Below are 18,629 nucleotides of genomic sequence, written 5' to 3' on the forward strand. Positions count from 1 at the left end.
ATTAGGTTAAGTCATATCAAATGCATTCTCCAATTTCTGCTCTCTATACATAAAAAAATTAAGAGCCAAATTATCTTTTCATTGTGTAGCTGGGGCTGGGATTCTGTTGAGGATAGTTCCAAATTTCCACCAGTAAAAGAATCCTCTCACATTGATTAAATTAATTAAAATCCCACTCTCTACACTTTTTTTTTTTTTTTTTTAATCCATGTCCTAAAGTGTAGAGTAGAGTATACTTAATGCATTACAATAGATTTCAACTCAATTAGAATGGGCCAAAAATGGTGAAACACAAAAATACATTAGTGTTTTCCATGCCTTTATGCATGTTCTTATCACTTTTAGAAAGTACATGAAAAACATCACGGTATATTTACACAGCATTTCAATATATTATTTGTATTAAAGTACTATTGAATAAAAAAAGAAACAGCAAAAATGGTATTTACCAACAGGATCTTTTTGATTCTGAAAGAGAATTTTGCTGTTGCTGCCATCCATGTTTGCCATGTTAATTGTGTTTCCATCGGTCCAATAAAGCTTACTTAAGAAGAAAATAAACATATTGAAAATGTCGCTTTGTGTACACAATGTTTTTAATGCACCAGAAGTGAAAACATGTTTATAAATTTAGAAGTAAGCAAAATATACAAATAGCAATTACACAATTTAATTAATACTAAGCTTTAGTAGGGAAACATTATTCAGTTAAGAAATTCTCAGAAAAATCTTTCAAATGGATATATTTAGTTCAAGTTTAAAAGACAACAAAATGGGCAAAAAAAAATCTGAATGAAGAAGAAATCGTCTGATGAGCTTTAGAACAGTTTAATTATTAAAACCACAGATATCTTACCCTTTTACTGGGTGAACTGCAAGACACTGAGGTTTATCAATTCCATGGATGATTGAGGTTTTCAAGGAACCGTCTAAATGTGCCACATTAATTTGTGTTTCATCAAATTCTGAGCTAATCCAGTATAAATTCCGTGATATCCAATCAACTGCAAGACCTCTGATACTCTGAATATCTGCAAAAATTAGAAGCAGTTGTTCTTTTGATTTTCTTTCTAGGCTAGTCTCTGTCTTTGAGGGGAAAAAAAACAAAAACAAAAACAAAACAAAACAAAACCACCAAACAAACAAACAAACAAAAAAACAAGCACACAATATATTCTACATTTTTTAAATAAATGTGTGCAATACTTTGAGAATATGTATTTGCAAACTGGTTTTTGAGAATGAGTAATCATGTTCTTCTTGAACCTGACACATCTGAATAAGTAACATGGAATTTGCATTAAGGATTTGTGAAATCCTCCCTTAATAGTCCTAAGAAAATAACATAAAACCTATTGTTCAAAAATAATAATAAGACAGACTCAGTGTTTTCATAGTGCATTCCTCTATTTAAGAAAGTATTTATTACTCAGTGAGCTATTAAAAAGTGTTTTTTTTGAAAAGATGATAATGTAGAATGAGTTAGCTTCGATTAGGTAGTTTAAAGATCACATTTAATAACCATAAAATTACTTGTGAAATAAGAAAAAGGTTCGTATTTGTGTAGTCGCAAGTCATACTTAACATATAGAATACTAAGAAGCTTTCTAAAACAAAGCAATGCTGAAGTTTAAAAGCCTACTTTCTTTATCACTGTAAATGGTTCAACACCACATAAGTAGGTAGGTAGCTACAGCACTGAAGAGGCTTTTTTTTTTTTTTTTTTGGTTCTGGAGCTGGTATCTAATACTTTGATGAAAGACTTAACTTCCTCCTTAGGCTTTGAAAAGGAAGGATGTCATGCAGCTGTTAAGAACACCCTAGCCCTAAAACAAAGTAGCAAGAAATCTACTTGTATTCACTGATTAAAGCTTAAAGTGTAGTTTATCAAGAGCCACTGGAGGAAACTACTATTCTTATTGTAGATATGAACTGAATATGAACTTCAAAATAAGGAAAAATGAGAAAGAAAGATAATTTCTGAAACAATGTATTTTAAAGTCTGTGCAGATAAAGTCTGCACAGATAGCTCTCTCCAGAGTCTATCACAAATAATTTTGATTAAATATGCAAGACTTTTCATGGGAGATCAATGACTAACAAGAATAGGCACCGCAGCATTTAGAAGAAGAAAGCCTATTAGAAGGAATCAACCTCTGATGGTAGCCAGTACAAGTTGAGCTAGCAAAATATGAATAAGATATGATTAATTAGATAGCTTCACAAGTCTCTTTGCATGTGAAAGCCTTCATTAACATATTCATTAAGAATGGTAACATCTGCTAATATCTGCCTTAAATGCTGGGTATAAAATCACTACTTAATACCAAGGTAGCAAAGTGATGTTCTCCCTAGGCTTAGCAGTGGTTCATACTGCATCTTTGTAGGTGAGGAAGCAGGCCAAGGGTGATTTCATTATAGTTCATAGTTTGTACTTTTTTTACATATTTAAATTACATAGTTTGTAATTTAACTTGGTTACTTTCACTGACAGAATTATTGCCACTGACAAATTAATATGGCTGTTAGTTTGGCTTGGCCTGCATACATGTAAGGTCAAATGGTTATTGTGCATTAGAAAATCTTCCAGCTTTCAAAAATGCATCAAAAGACACTGAAAACACAGCCTTGACCTATTTTAAACTGTTTCCTTCTTCTTCTTTTTTCTTTTTTTTTTTTTTTTTTTTTTTGGTTGGAAGAACTAGAAAAACAAGGATTTCATCCTCTTAAAATGATTAAAGTATGACTTCAGCATCCTTGTGACACTGGTATGAGACTTCATCCAATGGGAATCCTACTACTGTATGCCTATAAAGCTTCTTAATTTTTTATGACAAGTATAAAAATGTAACTGTTAGCAAATGAGATCATTCACACAAAATAAGTAGTCCTTATAAAGTCTGGATACATCAGAACGTGATAATTTTGCAAATTTTATCAAGTCTGCAACAGAAGCTAACATCAACTAAAAATATATATAAAATTATGAAATAATGCTAAATATTAATAATAAATATTATGATAATGATAAACAGAAACACATGGTGAGTCAATTTCATTAAGCTTTTTGATAAGTTTCTTAATTTTTCACTGTATGTTTTATACAGTAAAACAATGGTGTAATTCTACTACCATTTAAAACCAAACCAAACCAACCAACCAACCAACCAAATTCTCTTTTGGACACCTCAGTTCATGATGTAGAGAAGAACTTCAAGAGACACTGTAAAACTTGTTCTACTGATTGGTACTGAAAATTGTCTCCTCAGGGATAGCAGAGGAAAAATAAAGATACCCACAAAAATAAATTAATTTATCAATCTATATAGTCAAGTGGGGATATTGCCATGCTTGTCCAATGACTTTCTAAAGTTTGCTAATACAGAAGAAATTTCTTCTAAAGTGACAACTGGGAAAGAATTTTTTTTCCCCCCTTGGGTTACCTATTCTGAAAAAGTTTTTTCATTTTTTTCATTTGCTCTCAAAATGAAAAATGTCTGATCTTACAAGAGTTATTTCTTTTCTTCTCTTTTCCTTCAAATATACACTCAACAATTTGCCTCCAGATAGTCCCTGTCAGACAGTTCTGCTTTTTAAATTGTTCTCCTATTGTTTATATGAATTATCCAATACCAGTGAAAAGTATACCAAACAAGAATATTAACACTTAGAACACATGAACATTTACCTAAAATTATTTATTTGTAATTCAATATTATGCTATTTACCTCTTGAAATAATGGTTTCTAAGCCAGTCCCATTAATGAAGGCACGCTTGATGGTCTGTGTTTTCACATCAGTCCAGTACAACCGTTCCTCAACAGCATCAAAATCTATGACTGTCACATCGTCAATGTCAGGAACAGTGAAGGCTGTGATGAAGTTGAAGTACGGGTTCTCTATGTCCACTCCTCTTATTTCAGAATGCCTTGCATAAAGAAGAAATTTCTTCCTTTCTGTTAGAAGACAGGAAAACATCACCTCATCCTCTTTATATCATTGCTAGCAGAAGTCAAAGTTATTCGTTTAAAATCAGGTTACAAATGTGTAAATAGAGTTTGTATGAATTACTTAATATCTCCAGAAAACCTGCACCTAGTAACATTTGAGAAATGTTATAGAGCACAAAAAATCACGGGAAAAATATATTAATTTCGTATACTAGATGTGATGTTACTGTTCCACTAAATCAATACATTCTAGTGAAAGACTAGGGAAAAATCTTGAATAACATTTAAATTTTTCTATTGCACTTATCCCAATCAAAAAGAGTTTAATTTGCATATTGTAACAACTATTAACGTTTGGTATATTTCAGGGGAGCAGACTATCGCTGTAACAGGAAAGTTCCGCAATCAACAAAACTCAGTAGAAATTCTAGAATGTATATGCGGAATATTACAAGGTGTATATTACAAGGTTGTACAGATAATGGACACAATTATTTGACATTCAGTGGTCTTTTATAGCTTTAAAGTGTTTATTATATTTTTTTTTTTAAATAAAATTCTCCTACAAGTCTATATGTCTAACATTTGCTCTTCGTTTTGTTTTCTTAGTCCTTGTAAATGAAACTAAAACAATTTTAGAAAAACAGACAGACATTAAAGCTATTAAGTGTCTTTTTAATATTCATCGTAATTGACTCATCATTTTTTGATGATGAACCTTACACCATAAATCCTTCTGTTTTGCAGAGGTAAGTTCTACTGACATATCATACACACAAGCAATAGAAAATATGATCATGGTAATAAGTATCAACGTTACACATAACCCATATATGAGAATAAGTTGTCAGTTCTGAAAAAGGAGATGTCTCTTTTAATCTATCATTAAAATGCTCTGTAGAGACTTTTTCTAAGGCTATTTTAATTTGTCCATTTCAAAGTCTTAATACAATTGTCACGCCTTGAGAGGAAAACTTACCATAACATGTTTTCTTGTCTAAAGAAAGTTTCATCAGATGTGGACATGCACATGCAGCACTTCTGTTGTGATTGATCAGACACATATGAGAACATGGACCTCTGCCCTCATTAGCAGCACATGGATTGGAAGCTAAAATTGTACAGGGAAACAAAATATAAAAATAACATTTGGAACTAGTCACCATTCTTGTAGTACCAAATATTTTCTCAATAGATCATGATTACCATTTTAATCCTAAGTTGATTTACTAGCTTTTCACTACAAACAAACAAGATTCTAGGAGAAAATTTAACTCATCAGTAGTTCAAGATTTTTTAATAAGATTTTTAATATTAGTATTCTGAGAAGTGAGAAATACTTTATTCATCTAAATCTGGAGTAACACAGCAAAGAGAAATAAATATTTACATAGAAATGTAATCAGATATCAAGATGTACACCTCATTTTAAAGTGCAATACTAAAATCTGTTAGTAACTATACACTGTAAGGCCTAATCTTTGTTAACTCCTTCAAATTTCTCACTGAAATTTATAGCTAAATGACATTTAAAAGCTAACTGCTCAAAATGTGATCAATATGAACTTATGAAGTTTAATGACCTTCTCACTTTCTTACTGATTTTACTCTTGGACCTCTTCCTTTGTTTATAGCTTGAGGAGAGGAACACCCTTATTTAGTTTCTTGTTGTATATTTAGTATCATCACACAATATTCCTCAAACAAAATTTTAAATTGCAATAACTCATTCCTCATTAAAGACAGTCAAGAGCCAAATGAAATTGTAACTGTACTGAGTTAGTAGCTGCTTCTAATATTACAGAAAGCTGTATTAAAATATTTTGCTAAGTTAGCAATAATTGCCAGTGATGTGTCTTTTTGTGACATTAAAATTTGATCGTACAAGGTCCTATTTTAGCTGCCATGCTATTAACCTTGTCTCATTTGCTGGTGTTAAGGTACCTCTTTTGTCAAAGCAGCATAAGCTATACTGGTGAGAGAGTGGTGAAAATTCTCTTTGAAGAATGACCAGGACTACTGAGCTTGTACTTGTAATCATTTTTCCTAGGCTGATAATGAAATCATGGCCAGATTTTTTTAAAGTTTGGGCAGTCACAAAATTTACTATTCCAACTTCATGAAGTCAATGGATAAAGTTTTCCCAGTGAGATATTAATTTTGCAGTTTATTTATAATATTTAAATATGAACAATTGCATACTCCTAACCAGGAGGCATGGAATAAAAACTGTCAGTGAGGACATAAACAATACATTTCATTTTGTCTAGAGCCAAAGCTTAGACCGCGAGATGAACTTCAATAAATTCAATGCTTCCCCTCAATTTGACCTACTAATTAGAATATTAGTGGAAAATCTAACATGAAAAGTTGATTTGAAAATATGCAAAACATCTACTTTTTTCAAGAAAAACCTCTACTAAATGTAATTTTTTTTTCTTCAAGCAACTTCCTACATTTCTCTGATCAAGATGTGCTGAAATTGCTTTAAAGACCAACAAGCAAACTAATTGAAGAAGACTTCTTAGTGTTACAAAACCTGGAAACTATTGTTATCTTCATTCATTACTACACAAACACGGAATGAAAATTTCAAAAACTCTAATTAATGGGTTAATAAAATTCTATCCAGCATCTCCATCATTCTATCAAAAAAAATCACTTTTTTTTTTTTTTTTTAATATTATTTTTCCATTAAGTCCCTTTCAAGCACTAGTAGCACTGGAGGCTAAATAGCTTTTTCCCAGTCTTTGCTATTTTTCCTGATATTCCAAGGCTTATTGAAAAGAAACATCACGCATCTTCTTTGTCATCAATTCTAAATCTGATAAGAATTCAGCTGGGTCAGTAGACTTAAAAATATTCAGTCTTGGTTAATAATTTAATATCTTCTTTAACTGATAACAGACTGTAAATACCCTTTTATCTTTATGTGATGGCTATATTTGATTTTAAAGTAAACTGCCATAATCTAAAAATCATGTATACGAGCACATGTATATATTCCTTTTTCATTCATACTGCTTTCATTGAGTAACAGTTAAGTTCATTCTTTACTTTTTAATAAAAAAAAACAATTCTCTTGAAGAAAAATAGGTATGCTATTGGCCTGACTGACTCACAAAACTTTGGCTCTTTCATTTCCTTGTGCTAGTTCTAACACTTCTAATTCTATTGTGAATCACCATAAAACCAATCCTTACTTATCTTCTCCATGCCATTTAGAATTTCACACACTTCTTTTGCAGAGAAGCCTGTCTATAAGCTTTATTTCAAGAAGCAGCACCTTACCTTACAAAAACCTTTCACATACTTTTGATCAGCCTGTCAAGCTTTCTCTGTATCTTTTATATGATCTGCTTACAGCATTCAAGATGCAGGAGTGCTATGGATTTACACAGCATCACAGTACACTGTGTGGTTCTTTATTCCTTTCCTAATCATTTCAACCAATCTATTTTCCTTTTGATCACGGCAACCCACAGAACTGGTGTTTTCATCCAACTAGTCAGCCTTTTGCATTATTTAATTGATTTCCACTCCTGATTGCTTGTCAATCTCGTGCTCTTACAGTAGTGTGCACAGTTAGACACGTCACTCTTCATAATCTTCTTTGCAGTCTTCTTGACTGCTGTCCAAAACATTATTTAAACAAAATGTTTATTTTTCTTGACCAGTAACCCTTAAAAAGCTCCAGACGTTCTATCACCAGTTGACAAATGAAAGATTACCCTGACAACCTCTGAATATGCATTCACTATGGACCAACTTATATTAGCTTCATATTGAACCCTTCCCTTTTTGGCATCAGATTGCAGCCAGGAAAAAAAATAAATAATATTCTACTTTAATGATGGATGACATGATTAAATTCTGCCTACACTTTCAGATATATGCATTTTACTTACATCAAAAGGATACTTTTAAATCGCTGACAATCTATTCTCCGTATTATTTAAAACCAGTTATAGATCTAACACTCTGCTCACCATCAATATTTCCTGTAGTATTGCTTTTCATAGGTCCAGAGACCATTCTACAGTACTCGGTCAAGATAAAATCTTTATACTACCTGATTGTATCTGATTATTTCAGCATTAATTTTTGGAATTTACAAGTTAGCCCTGATCAGAAAATGCACTAGTTCTCATATATCTATTTATAATCTATATTCTCTATTTCAATTTCAGTTTTGAGTCACTCAAAGATTTAGTCAGTATCATTCATACATTCATCATGAACCATAATAGACAAAGGGAATAGCAGTAGCTCAAAGATAGCATGGTTCTTCATGGTACTCTACTGTATACAGCATAACAGCTTTATGGCAGTTCTGAAGCTCTTGTTAATGAATCTCTCTGTTTCCTCTTCCTCACCGCCATGTCCAGTTTAGCCACCCAAAGGAATGGGCTTCACTTAAAGCTAAACAAAATGAGGCTGTTCACATTTGCACGTAAAATTTTCTCATTTTTCTTTCAAACAGAAATCTGCAAGAAGGCTGACAGGTACAGGAGAGTACACAGTTTAAGATGAAAGGGTACCACAAGAATCATGAACAGAGAAAATTGAAATTAATGAGATAAGTTCAATACAAAGAATGCAGAATATATGGAATTCCTGACTTTAAAAAAGCATACTGATATACCAGTCGGATGAGAAGCACAGATGTAAAAGAATAAGAAAGATCGTACAGGGCACAAATGATATGGGAAAGCCAAAGGCAATGGTACTTTTAGACAGTGGGTGCTATATTTTATAGAAAACTATCCTCAGAATTAGAATTTTACTGTTAAATTAAGTAAAATAAGAGAGAAGTGACAAAGAATTAATTGAAATCCAACGGTGAAAAGCTACAGCAGTGAAAAGTTATATGAATGAGTAACTGAGAAATGAAATGGCTGACAAAATTCAATATATATACTGCAATATACATGGAAAAACAAAACAAAACAAACAAACAAAAAAACAATCCCCAGTTATAGATACAAGGATGAGCACAGAACTAGCATCTATATGTCCTTGATCCTTTTCTGAAGTAACAGAATTTATATTTTGCTTATGAAATGACTGTCCAATACCCCTCATATTACAAGAGCTAAGACACACTGAACAGAAATATCAGCTGTTAGGGCCATGATGACCATTATGAGGTTGTCTTTCACACAGTGCACAGTTACACAACTGAGACACTTGTCCAAAAAGTTGCAAATATCCAGAGTTTATTTAAATTCAAGTCAAAAAAAAGAAAGGTTCATGCATGAAAAATCTGTCAAAGGGTTTAAAGCCTTTAAAGCACAAAGATACCATGTGAGGTTGAAAAAATCACTGAGTTACAGCTTACTGGAAGCTGACAGGCTATATGGGAAGAGCATGGCTGTTATCTTCCCTCAGGACCCCACTTTAGGCACTGATCAGCTTCAACTGACAGAGAGCTGATGTTGAGCTGGGGAAGACAAATGTAGGAAAGAATGTTTTTATAATTCCTAAAACAAAAATGAAACTTGCAGAAGGCACAGAGGAATCCAATTTAAACTTTGGAAATGTTGTATATATTTTGCAGGATTTATAATACATTATCAATCTTGATCATTTCGAAGTAAAACCAATGTATACAAGAAACTTATCATAAATTCTCAAACGCATACAATCTTAAAAATCCCACCCCAAATGAAAAAGCCAAATCTCTGCTCATATGCTACATTTCAGCAAAAGACAACACAAGCCTAAACAGAATATTGTAGTAAAACAGTGCTAGGAAGTTAAATGATTTCCATGTTTTAATTACAAAATAAGCCCCGTGGTACCAGTATGCTTTTTATTCAGCAACTTTTCTACTGCTTGTCTTAATTTCCAGTCTATAAAAATTTTATCTGCAAAATACAAAAATAATGTCACAGTCCTTTTTTTTTTAATTGAATACAAATTATTAATGAAAAAATATAATGTCACAAATATTTCTTTTTTAAAGAACTAATAGAAATTGTTAATGAAAAAAGAATGGGAATGTGTGAGGAAACCACAGCTTTCTAAATTTTTACAAGCTGTGATCCTCCCAATACGCTGTTTACCCCTCCCACCACTATCCTTGTGGTACAAATACAGCTTCTCATGCCTAAAATAGAAGACCTTATTCTTTGAAGGAAGTGGATTTTTTGAATATAATGGTAGTTGAGAAAATACTTTTCTTAGAAAATCTGCATTTTTCTATGTTTATAGCATTCTTGACACACTGTTTTCATTCTGTAAGATAAGTAGGTCCCAAACACATATTTCTGACATGTGACATCATGCTGCATGATATCAAGGAGTCGTCCAACATTTGTGTTTTTACTAACAGGTGAACCTATTGCCCATAAAAATATCTCACTAAAACTTTATTACCTTAAACTAGCACCTGTCCTAGATTAACTGAAACACTTTTAGCTTTACGCTACAGTAATTTGTAGCTCTGCTGTACTCTATTTCAATCAAAATAAGAAACATGATCTTAAAAAAACAAACTAATAACCTTTCACCCATATAGGTGACCCAGATATATACCTATGTATCTGAGACTAGAAACTGCTTGTCTTTCTATGCTGTATTTATTTTGACATTTTCCCATGAAAACGTAATGTTAATTTCATTTTGGAATTTGAAACTGTGCATTATTTTGTTTTACTGCACAGTTGCTACAAATTCGAAGGAAGGAAGGAAGGAAAATTATTTAAAATAAACCCAGATGGCCAACCATATAATTGAATTTGGTATTTTATGCATCATAAAAATCAAAGTTAAAATTACACAACTTGATGTTGAAACTTCTTGATGCTGGCAAATCATGGCTGAAAACTTGTCTTATACCTTCCCTTAGGCCAAGATATCTGTGACAATGGACTATCATCTCCCTAGGCTACAGTCTCTCTCTAAAGAAAGATCATCTCCCACGAAGTTGCCTGGCACTGGTCCAAACTGAAACAGAATTTAGTTGTTTTTTCTAACAGTAAGAAAAGTCTAATGGGGAGTCTTCTGCTACTGTGAAAACACTGAATATAGAACACAGGTCCTCAAACACCAAACTGGAAGAAGTGACTAATTATAGAAAATGGCAAAAAGCCTTACTTGAAAGTGATCTACAGAGATGCTTATTTATTCCACACATTTGAAGGTATTGGACAGAATATGTGACATAACATGATACAAATTTTACACTGTTTTCTATTACCATCAACTTTTTGGAACAGGAGTTGAAATTAAACCAGAGATTATAGAACATTTTTTGACTCGTGCTTACACTCCAGTGACATTTTTTACTTTCCTATATTCACATACAAATTAAGTCACTTTGTAATGCCTCACAATAAAAACATGTGCATGCCCAATTGATTTTTGCAGCATCAGTGTTTTCCAGGCCACATTGCAAGAGCTTTCACAGGTAGAAGCTACAGCTATGTAGTTATATGTAAATATGGCCTAGATATGGCCATAAATAACAAAACATGATGTATTAATAGATAATGCACCTGGTGTTACCTCAAGCATGTCAGAACGGAACATTGAACTCAAAGCTACAAAAATAGGAGAAAAAATGTACATATACATGCAAATGTACATATGGGAAGTACACATTTGTACAAATATATATACATTTAAGTATATATTTGCATATTAATTATGCATTATTATAGATGTGATAGCTGTAAAACATATATTATTCATGCTTTATATAATCTTTATCCTTTATCTAATCTTTAATCTTTATCTGCCCATTTTGACTAAATAACATATCAAAAGTCAAAGACAGGTTAAACATGGAGAATTAGAGACAATGAAGTTACCAGGGAAGAATTAACAGCTAATAGGATACATAAGACTAAGACCACAGCAGAGGAATAGTTGCTGCAGTAAACTTTAACACGTGTATAATTAATAACATGGCAACTCACTTCATTCATTAAACATGACTTACTTTCTTTTGGATGATCTGTTTTGTTGTTTACAAATAACTCATGAGAAATTGATATAAAAATATATTAAAAATATTACATAGACTAATTCTTCCCTCCACTGGCTTATACAACTAATAAAACAGTAGTGCTACAGTTGTATAGGAAAGCTATATAGAAGAGTTGGACTAGAAAAAGCTGGCACTCCAGCTGTGATTAAGAAGTTCTCAGTTCAGATCTCTTTTTGATCAATACTCTAACGTATCGCTTTCCAGGTATGGGTTTCAAAACCATCATCAACATCATAATATTGTCTGCCTGTTGTATACATGATTTTATAACTTTAGGTATATTTTAAACATTGGCTTATACATGCAGCTATATCTGTATTGAAACGTCAGTTTACTTAGCTCTTCATTTTACATGGGGATTCTACTGGGATACTGATCTCCAAGTATACTTTCAATAAAATAATTGAAGATATTTACTAAAGAACACTTTCTTCTCCTCAGAATCTTACTATATCCCTTCATTACTACTTCAACTACTACCTCATCTTCCAAAAATGTCCTTCTATAATTAATTTGGTTCTAATTATTGGTTTTGTTACTAGCAGAGTCTTCCATTTTTCGCCAGGAATTAAAAGGAATATTTCCCTAAATCAGACAATCTAATAGTAGCTGCGTATTTAGTATTCTTCAGCTACTATAACTCAAGACTGAATTTTACTCATCTCAAAACTTAAAACTGTCCAGATTACATTTATCTCTAATGACAAAGCCTTAGCATGATTGTACAGCAGTGTTCTGGTATAATTAGGTGTTATGCTATAAAAGCTAGTATAAAGTTGAAATGGTATGTATGCATATTGAGAGGTAAGTTATTTACAGATGAAATTGGGAAGTTACAAAAAATGTAACAAGAAATAATTAAAGAATTTTATATTATTTAATTAAGGTGAACTTCCATTCAGTTTTGATTGTTACCCAAACCAAAAATAAGTTTTCATGTTACCTGACATTGTCAGCTCTGAACTGATGCCTCCAGAAGGTTGACCTAAAACTTCCACTAAAAACATAACTATTGTAATTTGAAATTGGAAGTTGTTAATGTTATTTAAAGATAAAAGTTGTTAAGTGAATAGGACATGCTTTGGAAAAGCATCTGTTTAGGGGCAAGATCCAACTGCACCTGTAAATGGTATTCTCTGCTGGTGGAATGTAAATTATGTAGTCCTAAGTATGAACAGTGGGACTGAGAAGCTAGTAGAGATAGAGAAGTGAGTGCCAAATTAAGAAAATTGTAACACTAAAACAATATTTACTACTGGAAGTTGCACACAGTTTATTTTACAGAAAAAAATAGTTTTCCTTTAGAAAGAAGCATGACAGCTAATATTGTTATGTTTGCTTTTGACAGACTAGTTATAGTTACTTCAGTTACAAAACAAAACCAAACACATTACATTTAAAGCTTTTTAAATATACACGTATGTTGTTCTGCACTATATTTTTAATAGATCAAGAGCAAGAGTTCACATGGGCAGCATTCACAGACACTGATCTCACGTTAGTTCTCGCCTGAATAAAGATTCTGTTACTACCCAAGGAACATTAGTGATGAACATGACATTTAAGTAAAAAGTCAGTTCAATGCAAATCCATATACATATAGTAGTATATAAAAGAGTACTTTGTTCCCCTCATATAAATAATAATTAAGTGTTCTATAAATACTCACCTTGTGGTTGACGACTTGGGTGATATATCTGAAGATCAAATGGTTGAGCACTTGTTTTTTGTATTACACTGACATTCTGGCCAGTCCATTTATTGGCTTTTGCAAGTGTATTGGTCCGCCAATCTGTCCAATACACTTCACTCCCATACAAGGAAACAGCGAAAGGGTGAGAAAGATATTCATGACCCCGTATAATTTCTATCATGCTGGTTCCATCATATAACGCAGAGTAAATAGCATCTGATCTAGAAGATAAACCCAAACTTAAGATTACATAAGAATAATACTAATTAAAAAATCACACTGTTGTTATGAAATTGGTGCAAAATGTATTAAGACCTTATCCTTACACTGTTCATTCACTGAATGCATCAAATGTACTCCCATACAGTCATACATTGACACACTCCCACAGTCAATGTCTATGCACCAAAGACTGCTAAAGACAAATTGCTGACCAACAAAGTAATTATGTATAATAATAATTCAACGAGAGGAATGTCCATAAACTACATTCACACATAAGACTCTTTATGCTCAGAATGTACATATCTACATTCCACTTACAATGTATCTCACATTTTTGTATGTAAGAATAAGGATTTATAAAGATAACCAAGAATTCTGGTATCACTTTACCTGGCATCTGTCCATACTATTCTCTTTTCAAAGTGATCTACTGTAAGGCCATTAGGCCAGGCTCCAGTATCCATATCTTTATATATGATCTTTCTTTCTGCTCCACTCATAGAAGCAGATTCAATGCGAGGAAAATTTGCATCCCAGTCTGTCCAAAACAGAATTCTGGTGAGACACAAGGAAAACAAACATAAGAACATCTTTGAAGCATTTGAAAGAATTTAAATGGCTCAATGACAAATAAGTTGAAAAAAAGGTTCAATCACCCACATTTTTAAAATGAAATAAATGTGACTTTCCACTTAGTGCCTGTGAACACTAATACATACTATATTGAAATATTTTGTGAGGGTATAAATGGGCCAGTCACATGCAAATGGGCTACTGCTCAGTCCTCTTGACTGACCATATTCTGCACCTCTTGTTCTTGTCTTCCTGCTAAGTGATATTTCTATCTCCTTTCCTAGTTGGGTCCTCTACTCTGCATGCATGTTGTGTATATATATACCTACTAGGACAAGACCACTGGTGCTGTTCATGTCTGTGCTTAATGTTTTCGCCTTTGTCCACCTATCTGGTCAGTCATGTGTATATGTATGTATTGTTACGCATGTTGTATATGTGTGTGTATGCATGGACTGAGAGTACATGCTCAGTCAAAATACTGGTTGGAATTGAAGACATGAAGCTGTGGCAGCCTCATCTCCACAGAGCTACAGCATTTGTGCAATCCTAAAACAAACAGCTACTTTAAATTATCAGTGTTTCTGTATTCATATTTACTTGTGAAAAGACTGAAGAGCTATTCCTATCTGTGTTTCAAAAGATTTATTCTTTCACTACTTCTAACAAAATGTAGTATACAAATGCCTCTAGTTTTCCAAAAGACATATTAAGCCTTCATTTTCAAGAAGATTGGTGATTTGATTTGGTAGTGGGTTTGTTTGCTTGTTTGTTTGTTTGTTTTCCCCCAGTGATTTAATTTGAACAATTTATCTGCCAGTTCTTCTGCCAATAGGATGTCCCGTTTTAAAAGCTCTCTTAAGATAAGCTATGCACTCTGTAAATAAGCTTACTAGCAAGTTCGCAAACATTATTTCCATTTTAAAGATCAAGAACAAAACAAAAAAGGTGGGATTTACCTTCCTTGACTTCAGTCATCTAAACTATGTTTTTATAGTCACACAAATATCAAAGTCAGAAAAATTGTCTTGGCAATATCTAAATCTGTCCATTAACAGGCCACAAGCTCCAGTTATTATCATCTTCACTACAAAATTAAATGAAACAATCACTCAGCAAGAGAAGTATTTTGTCAACAAATTGTATCTCCTGAGTTACCTTTTCTTAACCCTTTTCATTGGGGCAGAACACACTGTAACAAATGGTATTTCATTCAAAATACTGTTTCAGACATTATTACAAACAAGTTAGGTTCTATAACTTACAGCAAAAAGGAAATCAAATTATTTCATATTTAAACCTAATTATTATTATTATTATTATTAATATTTTGCAACATGAAAAAATGTTTTATTTTGTTTTTTATAATTACCCGTATCTGGGATCCAAAGCAATAGCCCTTGGATGTTCCATAGCTCCTGCTATTAATGTTGTTCGCAAAGTACCATCTAGTTTTGCAACTTCTATTTGGTCCAAATTACTGTCTATCCAGTATATATTTCCTGCAATCCAGTCTACAGTAAGACCTTCAGGTGTGGCCAGGCCATGTTGTACTACCACTTCAATGGCACTAACACCTTAAAAGAGAGAAAGAGAGAGAGAGGGATTCATGCTCTTGGAGTGAGCTCTTGATTAATCCAATGGATGACAGTGCTCTTTCATTCCATGTGACATTTTTTCTTTGGCAATGGGATAGACAGGTGTAAATAAGTACATTTCTGGCAGTATACAAATAAATTTCATTCTACATTAATTGAAATTTTTAATTCTTTGACAGTTGAACAAGTAAAACCCTGAAAATTTCAGTGAAGGCCAGAGCTCACATGGAGTCACACAGCAGACATTCTTGTGCCCTAATAGCAGGGATCTCTTTTACAGTATCTGTGAAGGACACGTTTGTGCTCTGTCTCCAACTGACTAGATATACCAGACTAATTTCATGCAGCTCTTTAACTTTCTTGTCAATCAGAAAAAGAGAAAACTGAAAGATTATGATGAAGACAGAAAAAGCAGGGAGAACCCTGTTTGGACTACACAGTTTGAAAAGCTCTACAAGAAAAAATAACTTTTTTCCTTTGAATTCACAAGTACAATCATTCTGTTTACAAAGATCTCTTTCCCACCATAAACTGTCTTTGGATCTCCAAGTGATTCTGCACAAACAGTAACTACAGAAGCATTTTGTTAGCCCTCAGGAATTCCAGGAGTGCAGTGTTATTTATATATATACATATATATATATTTAATACAGCAGAGAAGTCACCTGGCCTTTGATACAGTGTGATTGCAACACAATGTGATGACAACAGTCTGCCTTACTAGTTTCACACAAACACCACAAACATTAATGGAAAGTGGCAAGTCTTTGGCTCTCTTTACATACTTAGCCCTGTAGGCTACTTCTGTCCTAGTCTGCACCCATGGATATAAATGTACCCACAAACACCATCTACTAAGAGGAAAAAGAAACTATGTCAGAGAACGTAAGTATGAGTGCATATGTGAACTGTTATAACAGCAAATTTTAGATACTTCCATCAGTTAGCTCACACAGGAGTGAAAGCACCTGAATAAATAGTTTAATTAAGAATATTATGTATAAATACTTTCAAATATATTATTAAATTCTATTGAGTTATCAGCCATAATTACTTTGCCAGAGAAAAGAACAACTCTTTCTGAATTCTATGAAACTACAAAGCAAAATCTTTCACCTAGTGAAACCTGATCATTTATCAGACATCTGATAAATTCTTGCATTTTTATCAGACATCTCATTGCTCTCTCCAACTTCCTAAGGTGGGGAAGTGCAGAAGTCTCTTCTGGTCTGTTCTTCCTGATAACCAATGACAGAACACATGGGAATGGCACAAAGCTGCTCCAGGGGAGATTCAGACTGGACATTAAGAAAAAGTTGTTTACTGTGAGGGTAATCAAACACTGGAACAAAATTTTTAGACAGGTGCTTGATGCCCCACAGTACATTTCTTGTACTTTTTTAATATGGGGAAGCTAAATTACAAAAAATGAAAAAAGAAAAAAAAAAAAAAAAGATATCGAACGCATTGGATCAGGAAGAAATATCAGCCCTTTGAGGTTGCCCGTTTCCTCCCTCCCTACAGTGTATTGCAAAAGGAAACTTTTATAACAAATTTTTTTTTCTAGTAATGCACCAATCTAGATACACACCCTTTTAAAGGCAGAACGCCATCAAAGATTCTCTTTGTGTGAATGGTGGTAGCTCAGTTACGATTTAACTGCAGTTGTTTTTACTGTTAAGAAATTAAAGATTAAGTTCATACCTCCAGTATCAGAAAGCTTGCCTCTGTAAATTTTGTCTTCTACCACATCTGTCCAGTAGAGTAAACTCTGACTGAAATGAAAATCAAGTGCTATTGTATTTCTTAAACCAGGAACCAAGAGGCTGTAGTCACGTTTGTGAAGATCAATTTTTCTGATCTCATGTCGAATAGAAAAAATTATGAAAGCCTCAAATGGATCTGGAAGCAGAAGATTATACATTTCAAAAGAATGATAGAGAAGAGATTGTTATATATTGCTATAAATTACAATTGGAATAAGAACAGCAGAGTATTTTATCAAGAGAAACAGTTGATTAAAACAATTAACTTTCTTATAGAGAGTCTTTGAATGTATTTTATATTTTTAGTCCTTTCAGACTTCCCACTTCTCCATTCTAATATTATCTTTGATCACAACTACAGACACTAAAGCATTAAAATCAGAAATATCAATTCAACTATTGAACCATATAGCTCCACCAAAAACAGTTACATCAGATCTTTTAAAAGACTTGAGTTATCAAAATTAAAATCTGTTTTCTCAAAAGCTTCAGAAAATATTAATCCATTAAATTATACATTGTTCCAAAGCCAGGTAGCTGAAAACATTTGACATATATAATAATATATATAACTTTTTTTTTTTTTTTTTTTTTTTTTTTTTTTAATTGAATTGCATAAAAAAAAGTTCACCGTAAACTACCAAGCAAGGAAATTTTTTTATGTACTTACTGGTATACCCCATATATATTTATATATATATTACTTAGAATGTAAATCAACAAAAAGAAATGGCTAAGAAAATACATGTAGGCAAAGTAACACCGTTTGGGTGTTTGGGACTTTTGGGGTTAAATGAGCAGATCAAATTTTTTTTTTCCCTCTTCCTT

General features: G+C 32.7%; 1 protein-coding gene across 1 annotated transcript in view; it reads right to left on the reverse strand.

Moving 5' to 3' along the window:
- Positions 1-18,629, reverse strand: part of LRP1B (LDL receptor related protein 1B) — a 501,801-nt gene that overhangs the window by 185,820 nt on the left and 297,352 nt on the right. Inside the window, 8 exon segments of the mRNA XM_032190067.1 lie at positions 450-544; positions 857-1,031; positions 3,729-3,956; positions 4,930-5,061; positions 13,616-13,860; positions 14,255-14,419; positions 15,810-16,014; positions 17,740-17,937. Coding sequence (XP_032045958.1) covers positions 450-544; positions 857-1,031; positions 3,729-3,956; positions 4,930-5,061; positions 13,616-13,860; positions 14,255-14,419; positions 15,810-16,014; positions 17,740-17,937 — 1,443 coding nt within the window.

Source organism: Aythya fuligula, chromosome 6 (genome assembly GCF_009819795.1).
Source record: "Aythya fuligula isolate bAytFul2 chromosome 6, bAytFul2.pri, whole genome shotgun sequence".
Lineage (NCBI taxonomy): Eukaryota > Metazoa > Chordata > Aves > Anseriformes > Anatidae > Aythya > Aythya fuligula.